This window comes from Frieseomelitta varia, unplaced genomic scaffold, assembly GCF_011392965.1.
Source record: "Frieseomelitta varia isolate USP_RPSP 00005682 unplaced genomic scaffold, Fvar_1.2 scaffold_465, whole genome shotgun sequence".
NCBI lineage: Eukaryota > Metazoa > Arthropoda > Insecta > Hymenoptera > Apidae > Frieseomelitta > Frieseomelitta varia.
The window spans coordinates 44,842-65,543 of record NW_025110218.1 but is presented as its reverse complement, the minus strand read 5'-3'; the positions used below and the strand labels follow the sequence as shown (position 1 = coordinate 65,543).

General features: G+C 38.7%; 1 protein-coding gene across 1 annotated transcript; it reads right to left on the bottom strand.

Annotated features, from left to right (window-relative positions):
• Positions 1–825: 825 nt before the first annotated feature.
• On the bottom strand, positions 826–19,166 carry LOC122532721 (blood vessel epicardial substance-like). The gene is made up of 5 exons (XM_043661742.1): positions 18,773–19,166; positions 15,752–16,149; positions 12,602–13,023; positions 10,015–10,280; positions 826–1,548 (listed from the first exon to the last, which is right to left on the bottom strand). Exons 1-5 carry the CDS (start codon positions 19,100–19,102, stop codon positions 1,525–1,527), a joined length of 1,440 nt encoding a protein of 479 aa, XP_043517677.1. The 5' UTR covers positions 19,103–19,166; the 3' UTR covers positions 826–1,524.
• Positions 19,167–20,702: the final 1,536 nt, after the last annotated feature.

Below are 20,702 nucleotides of genomic sequence, written 5' to 3'. Positions count from 1 at the left end.
ACTCTGTGCATACACTCTGAAAGACTTAATAATTATATCCGTTATAATCACAGTCGATGTAAGGGTGTACACAGCGGAAGTATACGATATAATCTACGTTTTCATTCCCTTTTTTCTCTTTCTACATCATTTTGGAAATCGTTCGGTAGGTATTCCGAATGGCGTGTTCCTGTTCGAGCTCCTCTTCGAAGAAAGTTGGCAAAAAACGCGTCGGTGTTCCTCGGTGACCAACCTCGCAACTTCTTGATCCATCGGTTGCCGATCGAAGGTCACTCGCGCGACCAAAAAAGAAGAGGAAGGAGGGGAGAGGAAAGGGGAGAGTCGCGAAAAATTAACGCGCGAAGGATTAAAGATCGTTCCCGGTTTTTCACGCGAAGTATAAAAGCACCATAAACGCGACCTTTTGAATTTCTTCTGGACTCCCTCGTTCGTCCCTCCTCGCCAGACTCGAAGCGTGAAAGATACGATGTTCCAACGATCGAGCGTGTAATTCGAGTTACCCAAGCCAGCCTCTCTCCACCCCCTTTCGCTCTCCCTTCTTGCCTTTCATCACCTGGCCCGCGAAACTTTCCTCTTCGTCCCAGTTTCACCGCTTTCTCGACTTTCTGGTCAAGTCTTTCCTTCTAACTTCTCCACGAACCTCCGCCTCCAACGACGTTAACTCCCTCCGTTCCCTCGATGGAGAAGTCCCACGAACGAGAGGAAGTAGTGGAAACAGTAAAAGAAGAGCAACTGGAAGAAACGAAAGGATGAGGTGGAAGAAGAGGAAGAGGAACAGATGCATTTCGCTGTATGTATATGTATATATATATATATATATATATATACACATATATACATATATCCGGTCACTCGTGTGTCGTGCGGGGAACACCGTGCACACTCCTTCCACCACGATCGATCGCGATTCCACACGGCTTTTCGATCGAGGGTATTCCGCTCAGGTAATTTTACTTGTGCACGTGCGTGTTACGTGCACGGCGATGCGTGTAAGTATCAGTTACGTGTAAGGCGTAGCACTTGCGGGATATGAACATGGTCTGATCATCGTGCGTCTTCCTCCAATCTAGTACTCGACCAGCTGTGTCCGTTTCGAGCTTGCTTCGGCTCATCAAGTACGAACGGAGGTTTCTGCGAGCGTTCTACGCGCGCACTCTCTTCCTCTCAGGCACACACAAACACACACAGGCATACACATTTGCACGTATTATTACGCATACAGAGACAGGCGCGCGCATACACATGCATACACACAGAATAGATTGCACAGACTGCGCAATCGAATGTTCGTCGTGTCGTACGTGTCGTTCTTGAAAGTGTCTCGAACGCGACAATTCTCTAGGCGGCTGCTGGCTGGATATAGGCCGGACAGTGCGCGATTCTCTCGGTCTAGCCGGACCACGCAACGAACCAGCGTGACAGGTGGGTCACGTTTCGGGGATGATCTCGACGGGGCTAGGCGGAACGCTGCGGCGACAGCGACAGAAGTGGTACGCTTGCAGGGCCCTCCCCGTCGAGCGACCGTCATACCGGCGTCTCGAACGTCACCTGCAACAAGTTCAGAAAACAACGATGATTGCCTAACATTGCCGCGTGGCTAGCCACGAGGAACGAAAGGAGACGCTGTTGAGCTTTTAACCACTTGCGCTGGCAGCTGGTTCGCGGACCATAACGAGTGACCGAATACAATAATTCGTCGCTTTCTTCTTCTTTCAAACTCGTCGGTACGATGCCACTGGATAGAAATTATTAAGAGATAATAACATGTCTGTTTTGTCTGGGTTGCATTTAAATATACTTAACACCGAGGAAATGATGTTGCAATTTCGTGAGAAAAAATTATCGATGCGACACGTCATTCCAGCGCAAGAGGTTAATTGAGATGACATTGTTGCAAGATCAATTTTAGTAACTTCGAGAATGTTAACGCATTGTTGACCGATTGACATTGGCTATTTTAATTTTTGACACAGGGTATTGTGAAATCTTGCACTTTATTATTAAAAAAAATCAGTTTTATTGATATTTAGGTTTTCAGTGTTACAAAAATTTCAATTGTGACACTGATTCATCTTTTGGGCTTTCGGGCCAATTAAAAGACCACGGTTTAGAGGAAATGGCCACTGGTATAAAAGAAAAGTAGAACGTGCGGTGCAAGTTCAAAAAATTCGCGTGGCATTCAACAAGAACAGTCACGATTGGTGTCGATCACATATCTCTGTACATATCCCTCGGGGTTCGAAGGTCTGAGAGTCAGAAAAAAAGGAATGAGACTGAGAAAGAAAACGAGGACACATGTTGAGAAAAAGTGTGAATAGCGTGGATTCTGATCTCTGTGCAAAGTAGATAATGTAGATGTGATCACTGAGTGAAGAATAGCAGAATTCAAGTTTAATTAAGTTTGGTCTCAAAATATATATCTTGTCCTTGATTGATCAACCACCAAATTCGATTCTGTTCGATACAAAATTACAAAACGTTTATTGAAAAGGAGTAAAATTATAAGATAAATTACAAACCAGAGACAAACGAGTGCGCGGATAAGTAAATACGTGTGTTATTACTTGCTAATGAAAACCGTAATAATTTCGAGGCGATGAGAACGTCGAGCATGAGGAAAATTTACAACGTATTAGACGCGATTGATAACGGGAGAGTCTTCTCGTTCATTAGAATAATTGAAATTTAAGTGGTCTCCGCAGTAACAGCCAGGAATTAACCATCACATTTCGCGACAGATCCGTACACTAACGATCTAGCCGCCTCTATAATTAGATTTGCATAACACAGCTGTTGAGTGTTTCTGGATATACGCGGTGCCATCCTGACCAAGAATTCGGAAAGGGTAGAGCAATTATCCGAATGCGTCAAATTAGTGCAACAACTGCGTTCCACTCAATCAATTTCACGTTCACAATCTCTATTGAAACGCGTCACCAGTTCAGCATGTTCTAAAATTAGTTGAAAAGAATTTGTCGGATTCTGATGATAATACATAATGTGTTATATTAATTAATATTATCACAATCGATATATAGTTAACGTTAATTAATTGAAATTACATAACTCTATCATTTATGTAGTTTCTAAAAGTAGTCCTGACGTTCTGTCAGTCAAGAAGATACTAATTTCTACGTTTCAGTCTGTCAAGTCACCGTGTACCGTGGCGTCTGACCAATTCGTAGTAATTCTACTAGTACCACGATAATAACGTTGCACTTCCAAACTCTATGAAGTTTAAATACGAATATCCTAATTATCGTCGAACAATTTTGCATTTCAACGTATAAAATTATTAAGATAACAATATCTTGATATTTTGCGCATTAAAATATGAGTGAAAAGTAGTTTGACGAACAAAATCTACATTTAAAAAGGAAAAAAAATTACATCTCATAAAAATTCATTGGTTACGTGAATTTATTGTTTATTACAATCGGTCTCTAGTTTGATATATTCTAAAATTGGTTGGAAAAAATTAATTGGATCCTCGTATGTACACACGTGTACAATACACATGATCCTCGTATGTATAATACACACATGATGTATGTATGTATGTATTATTAATTAGTAGAAATTATAGAACTAAATCTACACAGTTTCTAAAGCAGGTTCTGCCGAGGAGATGCTAATTTCTACGTTTCAATTCGTCGACTCAACCACGCACAATGACGTCTGACCAATTTCTAGTAATTCTACTAGCGATAATAGCACAGTAAAACAATTTAAATACGAGTAATCTTATAATTATAATTACGATCGTCAAACAATCTTCCATCCGTTGAGACAACGTCTCGATATCTTGTACGTCGAAAATGTGCGGCTGAAGAGTAGTTCGATGAGAACAAAAAATCCACGCTTCAAAGAAGAAAAAAAAACTACACGGCTACGTGCCATTTATTACTCGAAAATGTAATTTCCTCTCGTGATCGATCTTTAAAAGCTACTAAAATATTCATACAATTTCATTAACTGATACTCCTCCTATAATAAACCAGATTATACTCTGAAAATGTCTTTAGCAGCGTAGCCTAGACCTTAAAACGTTTTTCAATGCGAAAGGCATTAAGGTCTGGTAGTTACTCAACACGTGCCTCGTAACACTAAAAGGCGTGTTGCTAAGAAGTCGCGCGTAAAGGTCAAAGCTAAAAGCCAAAAGAGCTCGCCTGTATATTATCGTGATTGTTCCAGAATAGCCAAGGAAATTTGTCACTTCTGGCCGGATATATTTCTATAATACTGTAATACTATTTTATTCCACATTCTACGCTTGTTCCTAGGACGAGCCAAAGTTATCAATAACATCTGCCCACCTAAAGTCCAACACATGAAACATAGATTCACACTTGAATTTGAATTTGAAATCACTCTTCTCAAAATCGTGTCGATGTTATTTCCCCTTTCGATATTGAAAAGTTTCCTTCCGACGTTGCGAAGAGAATAAAGCAAAAAAGAAAAAGAAAAAAAAAGAAAAAGAAATTGTTCCTTAAAAAGTACTTGAATAGCGCGAAGAAAGGGAGATTAGATCAATAATTGAGGATGCAAAACGCATTCCGCCGCGATTAATCCAACAACGCCGTCGTCTCTTGCATTCTGATTAAACTTCACGGGCTTCGGTTGTCACGTGCTCGAGTAGAAATCCAGTTTCCCCTGTTCCGATGCCGATGCGAAATATCGTTAAACAACTCCCCTCGTATCAGCCTCGCGAAATCAAGCTCCGCTCGGGATTATTTTCACGCTTGCCAAGGCGAATTAGCCAGACTAATTAAGAGATCTGAGAACGAAACACACAAGCAACCATGTGAATTTTTTTTTTTAAAGGAGACGGCTTCGTTTAAAAATTGCACCACTCGGTCTCGCGTTTCGCCAACCCTTTAATGCGTCGCGCGAAACACGTTAAGGCGTACGTGCCACTGAAATATTCACGCGTCGCATGCGATCCTGTCGTTCTTAGCGAGCCAATCCCCCCCCCCCCCCCCTCCCTCGTATTAATCCTTTTCATCGTTCACGTTGTTTCCGCGGAACGAATTTCCTCGCTTCCTGTTGACCTCGATACTACGCGACATTTCGTTCACGAAACGCACGAGAAAATTCACGCGAATTTAGATAAGGACGAGGAGATAAGAAAGGTAAAATTGTTGGAGACTCTGTATCTTGAATCTTATATTTTCTAGATTTCTTACATCCCGAGCAGTGGAGAAAGAAACCTCGAAATCTCTCGAAAGGAAGCGTCGAGTTTCGAGAACTCGAATTTTTAAGCATGGAATAAAGGATCATTTTCAGCGAGAATACGAAACGAGTCAAATGTTATCTGGAATATTCAATGCAAAATGCTTCGCCAACGCTTGGTTCTTGTTTTCCTCAAGTTTCAAGAATTTTTTTACAATGCCGAAATCGAAGATGCTCGATGATACGTCGTTCTCGTAAACAGTTATTTAAAAAAATTTATTAACACTTACTTAGAGAAACTTGTGAAAAATATGGTTCTTTTAATATATTGTTTAAACATGTACAAAGGATTTTTTTTTTTTGCAAAATCGTATACACTATGGAATTTGTCGTTAAAGAAAAAAAAAAAAACACTATTCTGAGGATTTTCAGTTTTCAGCGCTTCAACATCGACGGAAAAAGAAAAGTAACAAAATATACGAGTCGAACATTTTTCTGAAACATTTTTCTACATTTACGCCGAATTTGATCGGTGATTCACACTTCGACATATCGTAAGAGGACTATCGTAATCTCCATTATCGTTCGTTCGAATATTTGTGAACATGCGTGCAGTTCTATTGCAAAATTTTTGCCTGAATGTTTGTCTCGGTTATTCGCAATTGGCGCGACACCCTTCCAGTCTTCTATTCACATGTGCAGCGACGGGCCTCTGTACAATTACGCAAGCATTATTTCGCATTATTCAAACTTCCCCCGTTCCCCTTTGTATCATGAAAACCGGAGAGGAGAACGATGATGAATAGCCGCGCTCGTCGTTACAAAACGATTACGCCGCGTTCACGTGGAGAATGTTATCGTGCACGGTTGTCGTGAGCTTTCGTGAATTTACCCAGCCCTGATCTAACCGCCTCGAATTACTTTATTTCGAGTGATAAGTAGGGGTGTAACGGGTCCGCGAGTGGCTCTGGCTCGGTTGGAAATGGCATAATTTTCTTGGATCGTTGCGAGCGTTGAATACGAAATCAAGAGGGCGTTTAGTATAACTGACGCTACTTACCGCTCCTCTGTAATTGTGGAGGAGCATTACGATCATCTACTCGCTTTTGTCGTTTAAACGCAACCATTGTCCCGCATCGTTCAAGCTTCTCCTCGGCAAAGTTTGCGGTTCAGGAAATATTTTATTACCGGGCGATTCAGATTAAATGCATCGCCAGTCCAGTGACTCCATTCTAATGATGGAGTTCTGCCAGCGATATGGTGATTGATCGTCCTTTCAGAATGTTTCTCAATTTAGATGCCCCAAACCTCTTGAAACCGCGGGAGAGCTTCTATCCCTTTCAACAAGCGCGATCATCACCGGAATAAGATCTCTTCAAAGATTTGATACGAATTTTAAGGGGTCAGGACAGTGTGAAATTTTCAAAAAATTGATTTTTTTGGTTTTTTGTTTTAAACAACAGTTTGAAGTCTTGGAAATAAGATAGAAAATATCCCAGCCTTTAAAACTTATTAAGACTTATTTTGGGGATATAATAATAAATCCGCGGATACAGAATAATTGAATTTGTATCACTGTTTACAACTTTCAGCAGTATTATAAAGTGTAGATCGTGTGATTCAAATATTACTTTTGGTGAATCGAATATCAGGCGAGTTGGATTCAATTTAGTTGTGAATTGTAAGAACTGTAAGCCGCGATATATATATAAATAAAAAAAGTAAATAGAAGACACATGTGAAAAATGACATTCTGAAACTTTAAACGCGTTTTTCTCGAAATTAGGTTTTTAGAAACGGTGTGCAAGATATCTCGGAAACTAATCAACCGATTACTGTGAAACTTGGTGCGTATCTTTAGTGTAACATTTACTAGGGATTGACGATTGAACATTTTTCAATTTTGGACAATTTCGAAAAATATAAACAAAAAATATAGAGATTTTTGACATAAATTCGATACATCAAAAACAAAAATGAAAATGTTAGATCGTCAATCCCTAGAAAATATTGTTTACTTTTGAACTTTCTTTGCCTTTTTGTTACAGCTAATTCTGTTTCGCTGGAATCATGCACACCGATAGGCAATGTAAAAAAAAATTATGTAAAAGGATGCGGTTAAAAAGTGAAATAAGATCCCTCTTTTTGTATTTTTTTTTTTTTTTTTTTATAGTTCATAATGCGTTAAATTAACCACAAAATCATGTCAATCAAATATGTACTTAATATTCGTAATTTTTAGGCCCGTCAAACAATCCTGTCTTAATACGCGAACTAACGATACGAGAAGAAAAATGTGACTTCTCTCCTCGTTCCTTTTTCTGCGGTTTTCATATACGTTTTACATATACTCTACTACACTACGTTCAACTGGATTACGTAAAAATATTAATTCGTAAAATCCATTTGAAACAGAAAGGCAGCGCAAAGCCGTCGATTAGCGAAATTCGCCCCGAGGAAGAACGAGAGTAAAAAGGAATGGAGGCGTGCACCTAACGTCACGTCGTTTGCTCGTACGAAGCAAGGCTAGTTTTCTCCGACACTCGTGACTTGAAGTGTTATCTCTTCAAGTCCCTTACTCGCGCAAGACAACTCCATTCAAGAGTGGACGACAGTCGGATCTCTGTTCATTTCATTCTCTGCGTGTGGCTTGAGAGTAAAGTCACCTAGCCAGGGGTAGGGGGATTGCCGAAGCGAAGCCGATGCTAATTCAATATTGGCCCACTTTTCTGGCTCGAGTACGCGCGGTAATCGAGTTCTTTTATTTTTTATTTTTCTCTTTTTTTCTTTATTTTTTTTTTCGAAGCGATATATTCGTCGAGCTTTTTCTACCGATCTCCACCACCTGACGATTTATGTCGTCGACGCGGATATTCCCTCCGTTTCGTTTTGCGCTCCGGCGAAAGACGAACGAGCCACGCCTTTCTATATTTTCCAACGTCGAATGAATCACCGTCGAGGAATAAAAAAAAAAGGAAAAAGAAAGAGAAAAAAACCGACGGAGGATCGCGTCGATCGCGAGAATCTGGCAGTAGAGAGAGACCAGATAAACAAAAGCTTTGGACGAAAACGTGTACGGGTTGCTGAACAACGGTGTCATGGAAAATTTCTGTGAAACTCTAGCCGCTGGATGCAGGTGTTGGCAAAAATAATAATCGGCGATCGAGTTGGAAGTTTTATAGTGAACTTAACTGATTAAATGGGAATTCAATTCGAGTCAAATCGCCGCTGAATTTGTTTGAATTAATGTGAAGTTGATTTGTGCCAATTGGGCGAAATTATAGAGCCGTGTTTTATAGCAGCGTTCGAAAGCCAAGTGCAGCGTTGAAACGATACTAATTTCTACGTTTCGGTTTATCGAATCAACCGTGCAACGTGGCGTCTGACCAATTTGGGGTAATTCTACTAGTACCGCGTTAATAGCTTTGCATTATCAACTCTCTGGAACGATCTAATTACAATTAGCGTCAATTGGATTTTACATTTTCTTTGCATTCTGTCCCCTGTTGAAAGGAGAACATTTCGGAACACGTTTGGAATACAAATTTTTGAAATTGTTTCTTTGTTTGGTTTATTTTTACCTTTCGTTTGTTTTTACTTTGTCTGGTTTGTAATAACCTTTATTGTAATCTTGTCTGAATAAATGCCGACGAAATATTTTTCTGAATCTTTTATTTCTAACTTTTTCTTTTGTAATTGGTATTTAATTAAAAATTAAAAATTCGGGATCAACCTTTAAATGTAACATACAAAAGAAAAAAAAAAAAAAAGAAAAAAGAGGAATCCAAAGGGAACAAAAACGAAATAATTACACTGGCACCCATTGTTGTATACGTAGCTGACGCCTAATTAAAAATCAAAAACTCAAAATCACTCCTACTAATATTTCAAATGCAGCAGAAACAAAAAGGATTCAAAGAAACTAAAAACGAAATAACTGCACAAAACGACTACACGTAACAAGTATTACTAGCACGTAGTATACACGTAATTACCTCTCCTACTAATATTTCAAATACAACAAAAACAAGAACGATTCAATGAAACTAAGAAATAATAAGAAATATTGGCACGAAACAAATGACACCTAATTACAGAACCAAAAACACCAAGATCACCGTTCGGCTAAACATTCCAGAAACACAAGGAAAGAAAGGATCCAAAGAAACCAAAAAGAAAAAAAGAAAACCAAATAATTACACTAGCGGCCATTGCACGAAACAAATGCACATAATTGACACCTAATTAAAAATCAAAATCATCCAAAATCACCCCTCCTACTAATATTTCAAATACAACAAAAAACAAAAACGATTCGACGAAACCAAAAAAACAATAGTATTGGCACGAAACAAATGGCGCCTAATTACAGAACCAAAAACAACCAAGATCACCGTTCGGCTAAACATTCCAAAAAACACAAGAAAAGAAAGGATCCAAAGAAACCAACGAAACCAAAAAAAAAAAAAAGAAAACCAAATAATTACACTAGCGGCCATTGCACAAAAAACAAATACACGCAAATATGCAGAACCTGCCTGCTGAACACGACGAGAAAAGAAAGAATCCAGAGAAACTAAGAAAAAAAAAAAAAAAAAAAAAGGGAAAAAAAAAAAAAAAAAAAAAGGGACGAAATAATTATACTGGGCACACAGGGAACACATCGGTGGAAACAAAGACGTTTGCGTGTAGGAGCGTGAAAGAATCCAAGGCGAAAAGCGCAGCGTCATCCGGCACGATCTTCCACTCGCGCGTAATCGCCACTCGCGTCGCTCTAAACATCTCATTTCGTTGTGGGTAATTGAGCGGGTAGGTAGTCGCTACCGCTGGCTGGCTACTCACCTCCCTCGTCCCCTTTTTCGAGCGTTTCCTCTCGAGCTTCGGTGTCTGAGGTAGCAGGGTGTAATCGCCGCTGGTGCCTCCGCTGCGCTGCCGCGTCAACGGCTGATGCGAGAGAAAGGGTGCCCGCGACGGCGGTGAGAACTGAACGGCCTGCGGCAGCAACGTGTAGCCGAGGTTTTGGCCCTGGGTGAACGGCGAGGTCGGCGGGAAGTGATTCGCCACCACCGGCGCCCAGTACTGGTGCGAGTACCGCGACGGCGAACTCCCTGCGGGCAGACAATTCATTTCGATTCCTCGTCACACGCGCCATGCCAATCAGCCAAGCCGACTAATTACTATTTTCATATCGATCGATCAACGCCCGCCGTCCGCCTCTTCCGTGACCGACATCAGTCACTGTCTACAGAGATTCGACAGTCAGCGGGAAGGGGGGAGTAGTATTTGAATATTTGGTCGACGATTGGGTGCCCGCGTTCACAGCGGAGTGTAATTGGGAACGGTGATCGTGCAGTTTTATTTCGGGGAACGTGCTTTTCCCGCGGTCGATCAGACGAACGCCTGGATCAATCCTTTCAACGTTCGAGACGCACGACGGCGCACATTGATTAAGAACGAGGCGCAAACAGATTATATTCCGGGGCGGGAATATAATTTTTCACTTTTGACGGGAGGGAGGAATGTGCGACGCTGCGTTCGAGGTTGGAAATTAAGTTGAAGCGGCACACTTAGTTTCTTTAGAGATGTCATTGTGAAAGTAAATTGCCCGTTGGCAAAACAGTTTATTCTACCGTGCAAGAATAACCAAGTGCACAGTGGCAATTTCTAGTAACGAATTATGCGACGATGGTACAAGATAATACAGGATAAGTAAATTATTGATATGCCAAATAGCGGAAAAATTGTAAAATATTCTTTCGCAAATGGAATATCGAATGATATCGATATAATCGTATGTTCATTAACGCTAGTAATGCACGTTGTTTGATCGATACTTAGCATCTCGTTATAATTTTTCACTCGCTCTCATACGTCACTTCATTTAAAATTTTTATAATTGTATCATTTTTTTGTACTAATGGGTTTCCCGTGAAAAATGAATAAATAAATAAATAAATAGATTAAGAAAGGACGCTCGTCTTCTATTATTTATACTTACGCTAAATATTTTGTACTCTGTTCGAATATATGATAGAACTGATATGATAGATATATCAATACCTTTTTGGTTTACAAATTTTTATATTACTTACATTATTATTATTATTATTCAAAATTGCTACTGTGTACATTACTTTTCTATGTAGTAAACTGTTGGATTAACTGGTTATTTGTCAAAAAACTAGGTATGCCGATACTTTTTTGATTCACTGTGCACAATGGATTAACGCCCGAAATTGTTCTAAAATGAAAGTGTAAAATTCGGGGACCATAACTATTATAACCAGAATGAAAAATGTTACAGGAGAAAAATTATTTTCTTTTTTTTTTTTTTTTTGACCAAAATGATTGCAAACAACGATTACAAGTTTCAAGAAAAAATTTTTCGTTGCTAATAATCATTGTCGACGAGAGAAATTTATTTCGATTACTTGTTTAACAGTTTTGGAGCGAGGGAAACTGTTTCCTAGGTATTCTTTCGGTCGCTGATAATAATTATCTATAAGGGAAATTTATTTCGGTTCGCATCAGAAAATAACTTTACAGTTTTCAAAATGTTTCATTGCTGTTGCGGAGGATTGTTTCGGTCGAATATGCAAATATGCAGCTTTATGCTATGCGAACTTATGCTTTATGGTATTACGAACGACCGAAATGGAGTTTCCATCGTCGATAACTGTTGCAAGCAACCGAAATAAATTTCCCTTATCGATAACCATTATAAATGACCGATATAAAATTCTTCTCGCCAATAACGATTATCGATTAACGAAAAGTCACTTATTATTGTTACTTCTAACCAAAACTTTTAATTTTCCAATCGTGTATTTGGGTTGGCCAAAAAGTAATTGCATTTGTTTTTTAAGAGTTGTAACTGACTTTATCTTAAATCGCAAATTCATTGTGCGATCTGATATCTGATTGTTCAAGCTTGTTCCAGAAAAGGAAAATGATTAACGATTTCGTTAACAATTGTTTGGCGTCGATTTCAAACTCGACTTTGAAAATCAAAGAGAAACATTTTGCTGTGCTATTTCCGAAAAAAAAAAAAGAAAATACTGCAATGTCATAAAAAATTACAACGTATACGATGAAGAAGCCTTCAAATGCTTTCACGACAGTGTCAGAATTATTTCGCTAAATTTCACTACTGACGAGGACATCTTCCTTACATTAATTCCGACATTACTATTCTCGCATAAACGTAAATAATAAACGAATTTCAGTTGCTTCGACATGAAAAATTCAATATCGACGTTATAATTTTAATACTGCTAACATTGTTGTAACATTTTAATGTTTGCAATTTTAAATTTATCGATGTTACGATTTTGATAAAAAAAAAACTTCGGTTGTCGGAAAAGATTTTTCCAACGACTGTCATTCCTTTGGCAAAATTACAGAGAGAAAGGAGGTGGAGGGAACTTACTGTCGCTACGCGGGTTACTGTGCCTCCTCTGTGCCTTCCACGTCGTCGATCGTACTCTTCCGGCAGTTTCAGTGTTTACGGCGTCGACGCTGAGACTTCTCGCGACGCCCCTGTAAGGATTCGACGTGGTTGTCTCACTGGCCGCGGCGACACCAGCGAGCTGCTCGTTAAGGGCGTACAACTTGGACGTAATGTCCTTACCGATGAGGGTGTTGAGGACGACCTTGAGCAGGGGCCTATGCCTGAGTACTCTGAGCAACTTCAGCCTCGTCCAACAGATGTACGTGCTGGACTCCTCCGCTCGTATCGTCACTTGGAAGACGTCGTCGATGTTCTCGTGCATCGCTTCCCATTCCGGCGAGTCGACGAACTGATAGGCTTTGATGTAGTGCAGGTGCGTCCCGTCGCAGGTCACCTTCAGCCTGGACTCCAAACCATTCGTTAGACAGTCCGACCTCTCTACCTACTTCCCTCGAGAGAGTTAGGGGCTGTTTATGCCAAGCCCAACAGGGGTGCAAACGCGGGGAACGTAACGACAATGGCAGATGTAAATAAACTTCTCGCCGAACGTTTCAGGGATGGTGGTTCGGGACTCGAGAATCCTCCACCGTTGCGCGGTGAATAGTTTTGCGTAATTTTCCCGCAAGTTCGGCATCTTTCGAGGCTGCTGCGATTCAACGATAAAGGAGGGATCCAATTCTCTGTACCTCCTCGTTATTCATTGTTATTTATTGCTGGAAAGCTTTATCGAACCCGGCTCTCTCAAGATTTCAGGGACACGAGAAACGAGGAAGAGAGAAGATCGAAGAAAGATGAACGCGTTACGTTTCTATTTAGAATAAGTTTCAAAGTTTAACGAGCGATCTTTGTTTAACCTCTTGCGCTGGAATAACGTGCCATACACGTCGAGAATTTTTGAAATTGCAACATTTTCTCAGTTTTAAGTATATTCAAATGTAACCCAGGCAAAACAAGTGATATTTTATTACTTGATTATTTTATTATGATTATTAAATTATTATATTATTTTATATTATATTATATGTTATGTTATGTTATGTTATATTATGTTATATTATGTTATATTATATTATATTATATTGTATTGTATTGTATTGTATTGTATTGTATTGTATTGTATTGTATTGTATTGTATTGTATTGTATTGTATTGTATTGTATTGTATTGTATTGTATTGTATTATATTGTATTATATTATATTATATTGTATTGTATTGTATTATATTGTATTATATTATATTATATTGTATTATATTGTATNTATATTATATTATATTATATTATATTATATTATATTATATTATATTATATTATATTATATTATATTATATTATAATATATTATATTATAATATTATATCATGATTACTTTATTACTTCTTAATAATTTCTGTCCAGTGACATCATACCGACGAGTTCAAAAGAAAAAGTAAGCGACAAGTTATTGTACACGGTTCGGTCGCTCGTTATGGTCCGCGAGCCAGTTTCCAGCGCAAGGGGTTAAACTTACGCGCGTACGCAAGCGGGAAACAAAAGGTAAAATCTACGTGACGTCAAGACTACCGTGCAAGCCGTGCGCGCCGTTTTAAATTCCTTGAATCGCGACGCAGCTACCATTTTCGCTTTTTAAAATTCATCGAGACACGTTCACCCAACGGGATTTTTGAACTTTCGGCAGTTCGTACGCAAACACGATCCGCGAGTTCTATAAATCGAGTTATAAGTTCGATTTGAAAAAGGAAACGAAACGTGACTCGGATCGCGTCACGTGCTTTTAATTACCGTACGAGCGGATGCAAAATATCAATGTCGTTTTCATTCTCTTTTTACGTAAAGTTGTCCATTGGCTATTAATACTTTTTTCTACTCTCTTCGTTATTGAAACGATTCTTGATTCGTCGAATCGTTTCTGGAAACAACGAAACGATTGGCGAAACTGTTCCAGTTCACGACCGCGCACGAGTTTCGACTTGAGAAAAATATAAAATCGTTAAAATTTATGCTTCGTGTCTCGAGATTCGAGAGAGGCGTAGAGGAAGGCATGAGCAGTTGAGGAGGCCTCGTTCGAGACTGCTATATGGAATGCTAATTTCGAATCGTCTCTTCCTTTGTAGCGGCGTATGTATCAAATAAGCTTTGAGTCTGCAGCTTGGAAATTCTATTTAGCTTTCGCGGCTTGAACCTCGAAGGTTTAAGCGTTTCGAGCCCTCGAACTCTTAAACCAGTCGAGGCTCGAACCGTCTAAATTCTACATGGATTATAAGCAATATCGTAGGCTGTTTGAGGTTGTTGGTAGGTTGACAAGCTTCTTAAAGCTTTAAAACTTTTTAAAACTTGAGCTTCGTATAACGTAAACGTAGTCTTGACAACGTTTGCGACCACGCGTCACATATGTAGTGAGTCGTTCAGAAATGATATGTGACGTACTGTATGATATAATATGATATAATATATGTATGTAGAATGTTTGCTTTTGTTTGCAATGTTTATTTCTGTTTTTCTCGGATATGACAAACAAGAGGAAAAAGTGGCAAATGACAAAGTTGTACAAACGACACAGCAATGCATAACGATTTTTTATGTTTGCAATATTTTTCACCAAACTAAAGTGATTTAATTGTGATTAATTTAATTTTTCACACAGAACGTTATTTTTCTTTTTCTGTTCGTTTGTTTGTTGTACGAAAGTGGCTGTCAAGACGAATTCAATCACGTGATAAATGACATATTTTAGAGCTACGAAAGATCAAGAATGACACCATATATCATATAATTATGTAAAATATAATATAAAATAAATTTATAAAATTATATCATCCAGTGTCACACACATACGTAAACATTTATGTAAAATCCTTCGTTTCGCTTATTTACTGTTTTCATATAAGTAACGCAAGTAACACATTACGTAAAAATATTACGAAAAAAGCCACAGCTGTTAAGGACTCATTATTATTTCGAATTCACCTTTTATTATTATTCGCGTAGTGGCGGAACGTGTTGAAGACTCAGTCAGAGTTCTCGAAGCTTCGATGAAACTCGAGAAAAAAGGAGAAGAAAATGAAGAAAAGAATGGAACCGACGTATCGAACAGTTTCAGAGCGGGAGGGAATGCATAAATAATACTCACTTGCCGCGCAACAGTATCGACAGTCGTTCGTCGGCGGGGGTGACACCTTCGGTCGCGTACGTCTGACCGGAGTCCAGCTTCAGTATCCTCGCCTCCTTGGCCAACTCCTGGAAGTGTTTCTTGCTGACCTTGTACGGCTTGAAGAGTTTGAGATAGAGCTCGGCCAGCTCGGGGCTGAGCGCCGGAGGGAGAAATCGGCAGGCTAGTATGAGCGAGTGGATCCCGTTGAGAAGGCCGAGCGCCAGACACCATAGCATCGCGTCCAGGGCGCATATGGTGATCCCGGCCCAGAGGGCGGCCAGCATAAAGCCGGCCGTGAGAAAGGTGCGCAGCGCCAGCACTGACGCCTTGAAGGAACGCGGCACCAGGAAAGCAGCCGCGAAGAACAGATTCGCCGCCTGGCAAATGGGGCAAATCGAAACACGGTTTCCACGTGAGAATCCATCAATCGAGCCGAGATTGCCGCGTCTCGTCTTGTCTTTCGAGGAAATCTCAATGATCGTCCAGAGACGATCCAGTTTCCAGGATGGATGGAATCTGGACTTTCATTCAGACGAAAGTTAAGGGGTCAGGATAGTTTGAAATTTTCAAAATATCGATTTTTTTCTTTCTTTAAATAGTAGTTTGAAGTCTTGGAAATGAGATAGAAAGAGGTCCTAGCCTCTAAAACGACTTATCTTGGAGGTATAATAATAAATCTGCGGATAATTGAATTTGTATCACTGTTTATCACAACTTTCAGCAGTATTATAAAGTGTAAATCGTATGATTCAAATATTACTTTTGGTGAATCGAATATCAGGGGATTTGATTGTGATCCGCGATATATATAAGTAAATATAGTAAAAGACACATGTGAAAGATGACGTTCTGAGACTTTAAAGTTGCGTTTTTCTCAAAACTAGGTTTTTAGAAACGGTTTGCAAGATATCTCGGAATCTAACCAACCGATTACCCTGAAACTTGGTACGTACATTTACTAGGTATTGAATATTTTTTTAATTTTTAACAATTTCGAAAAATATAAACAAGAGACGTAGAAATTTTTGGCATAAATTCGATACATCAAAAACAAATATATATATATATATCATAATTTTCACAAAAATCAAAATGTTGGATCGTCAATCCCTAGAGAATATTGTTTACTTTTGAACTTTTTCTGCCTTTTTGTTGCAGCTAATCCTGTTTGGCTGGAATCATGCACACCGATAGGCAATGTAAAAAAAAGTTATGTAAAAGGATGCCGTTAAAAAGTTAATTAAGAGCTCGCCTTTTTTCTTTTTTAATGTTGCTTTTTATAGTTCATAATAATATGTTAAACCACAAAAGCTCATGTCACAAAAGCTCAAATATGTACTTTTTTTTTACTAGCCCTTCAAAGTATTCGTAAATTAGACCCGTCAAACTATCCTGCTCCCTTGAGGATTCTCGTTTCCATTTCCACACGCGTGCAACTGTTGCACCTAGTAGTCGTTGGCATGTAATTTTGTTATTTCTTGTCTCGTTATTAGCCTGTTTCGACGACAGAGCACGGTGGGATTGGAAAAAACGCGATGGATTATGGATTCATTTCGCGAATGTTTCCACGAATGAAAAAAAAGGAATTTCGTCTACGGGATTAAAATACTCGCGAAAGAGTATTTCGCCACTTTCAGAGGCAGACCCTATTCTCTTTATCCTCTTACATTCCGGCAGCGAAAGCCTTCTTTTTCGTCATGCAAGAATCATCGTACGCGGAGATACGGATTACAGGTAAAGCTCTCGGCGGCAAAAATGCATTTCTTCTCAAATGACAAAGTTTCTTTTCCTTTTCATTTTTCATCAAATTATTCAAAAATAGAGTCTGCCGGCGTTTGCAGTTTTAACAAAATGACAATCTTATGTTCAAAAACGTTATTTAGCTGTATAACTAAATTGCACAAAGTGAGATCGGCAAGGTGGATTTTACATCGTCCTCTCTCCATTTGCAATTCGCAGCTTTCGCGTCTTTCTCTCTCTCTCTCTCTCACTCGCGTGAAAAATATCGCTGTCTCTTTGAAAGGCTGTACAATTGATGAAACAGCACGTTGTCCATTGACGCGTTTCAGCGTATCATTTAAATCGATTTCCCGTTAAATAAAGCAGCGATAAAGATTACACGTTGTGTAGCAAATGCGTAACATGACAGCGTTGATATTCGTCTAAATCTACTAAAAGCTACCATTCCCCGGATGTTATCACCGGATGTTTGATTAAACAATTCAGCTAGCAAATTATTGCGTCGTTAACCCATTCATCGGCTGCAACGAACTTTTAAATCTTCTCCGACGATTAGTAGGTGCAATACAGACAATGTACTGTACAAGGTGATTCATAAATGCACGTCTATACCTTGGATGATGAATCTGCACAACAGAATGATTGAAAACTGTCACATGAAGCTATACTTCGCATAATTTAGTTTTCAAAATGGCGCCACCTCAAATCTAATCTACTTAATGTCAAAAAAAGAAAAAAAAATACAAAAACGCGAGTTAACACTAGCATAAAATTTTCTCTCTAAAAATAGAAAATATCATAAAATTTATAATACAACATTTGCATATTTGTGTAAAGAAGTTGTTTAAATCTAAACTCTAAAAATATAACAGTGTTCTGCATTTACGAAATTTACCGTTTACTATTTAAGAATCACCCTGTACTATTCAGTGTTCTACATTTACGAAATTTACCGTTTACCATTTAAGAATCACCCTGTACTATTCACGTTGCAAGTGACTGCCGCTATCAATCTATTGAATCCGTAGCTAAACTTCTACTTGATATGCCATTCGAAAAACTGTCTTGAACATATTCTGTTCTATATTTGAAGATGTAGCAGAAACAGTATCTTTACATTTACCATTTGAAAGTCATCAATTGTTATTTAGATTCACGTGCGACTGCTGCTACGAATCTAATCAAATCTATTCAATTCCTAACAGCCATTCCGTTTCGCGTTTATGAAAAATTTTTGTAGAAAGAGAGTGTATTATATACCTGGAAGAGTTTGTGCTGCGCTGCCTCCCATTCGTCGCAGTAGCCTCCTCCCGATGATAGTACAGTGGTATTTAACCTCTCGGTCACGTTACTGGCCTCGGTGCTATTCCATACGTCCACCCAGAGTTCCGTGTAATTCAGATCCTCCAATGAGTAGCCACCTAAGCTTGGCAGGCCGGTGTAATTGAAGGTATAGCCCTCGGTGGAGTAGGTTGCCGATGTCGGGCTGGTGAACGGGGCCGTCGTGGTGGACGACAAAAGGCTGCTCGCAGGCGAGGGAGCATCAGTCGTGTTCGCCATTTTTCGTCGCGAGCGCGTGGTACGGGCCATCACCTTCCTCCACTGGAACAGCCAAGTCACACACACGTTGCAGTTTATTCTGTCTGTTTCTGACTTTTTGAAAGAGATATCGGAAGACGTAAGGGGATAACGTCGAGATTCTCGTGATAAGCCGTGCAGATTTACTTTTCACTTTGCCACGTTCGTATCGAGGGGAATGATTGAAAAAGATGGAGAAGAAAAGTATCGAAAGAGATGTTTAAAATATTCTGAGAGCTAAAAGATACATCTCTTTCTTTTCTTTTCTTTTCTTTCCTCTCTTTTTTTTTTTTTTTACCGTACGAATTTGCTCGATTAGGTCAGGCTCGACAAAAAGAATAATAGCTAGCCGAAACTCTTGGGGTTATCTTTCATAAATCAAGGCAATCAATCATGTCTTGATGAATAGTATATAACCTAGAGGCGAAAGTGTCTAGATACGCGTCAAGTAGCGAATTTTTTTTATTGATATAATTTAATACATAATTTCACTCGAGAAATTATGAAACTGTTGAGGAGAAAAATTAAGAAACAATTGACTGTATTTCCTTTTAAAGTTTTTTTGTACCTTTAAATTCTAAAATCTTTTCTTACAGATTGATATTTAACTTCTTCTGGACAATTTATCGTAGATTATAAGTATCTATTTCATTTAAAAAAACCGCGAGATACAGCGAAGAATGTAAAAAAAAAGACAAACCACTTGTTTCAAGATCTGTAAAAAATACTTTTTTTTTTTTAATAGAAATGTAGAAATTTAAATATCTTTAAAAAATTTCAAAATTCTTTTCACGACTAAATTTCTCCTGAAGAATGAAGTTTCCTTTTGAAAGCTATATGATTTTTTTTCACCATTTTATTGAATACTAGAACAAAGTATTAGAATTTCTTGAATTTTCATCGTTTAATCCTCAAATTCAAAGTTTAATAAAATGTTTTAAAAAAAAATCATATAGCAAGTTCTAAGATCGCGTTCTAAAGGGAGATTCATTGTTCTCCAAAATGATGGTAGATTTAAAAAAATTTGTCAATGTTTTTTAGAGATGTTTGAATTTCTACAATTTTCCAAGAAAAAGTATCGAAAAGTATCCTTTACTTTCTCTTGGATATAAAATCATCTTCTCAAAAACGGAGGACGAACTCGGCGTTGTCAAAGTAAGTAAAATAAGATCAAATGGATTGTTGAGACGGTTTTCTCTTCTACGCAGAGCTATCGTAGTTGCAATTATTGACAATTCTTCGCCGTTATTAGTTATGCTTTTCACTGTGGTACACACATAAAGTGAAATCAAGTGTCGTACGAAATGAAAGAAGCAGAATAATTGATGACCGTATAATATTCGACGAGATATGAAAACGAGCATGGATTATTCTGCCATTTTTTGCTCGTGGTACACCTTCCAGCAAATTACTTTGCGTAATGCGCAGTCTGTTATCGTAATTACTCAAACAGATCGCAGATAAAAGCACGAAACTCACGTGTGAGCCCTCCAGTCACGAAAGGTGAACATCTAATTGTTTTAGACCTTCTCGGTGTGTTAATAATAGATCAGTTTTATTTAGGTCAGAAGAATGACCCCCTTTGGCTGAAGTATGTTTCATGCTTGTGAAA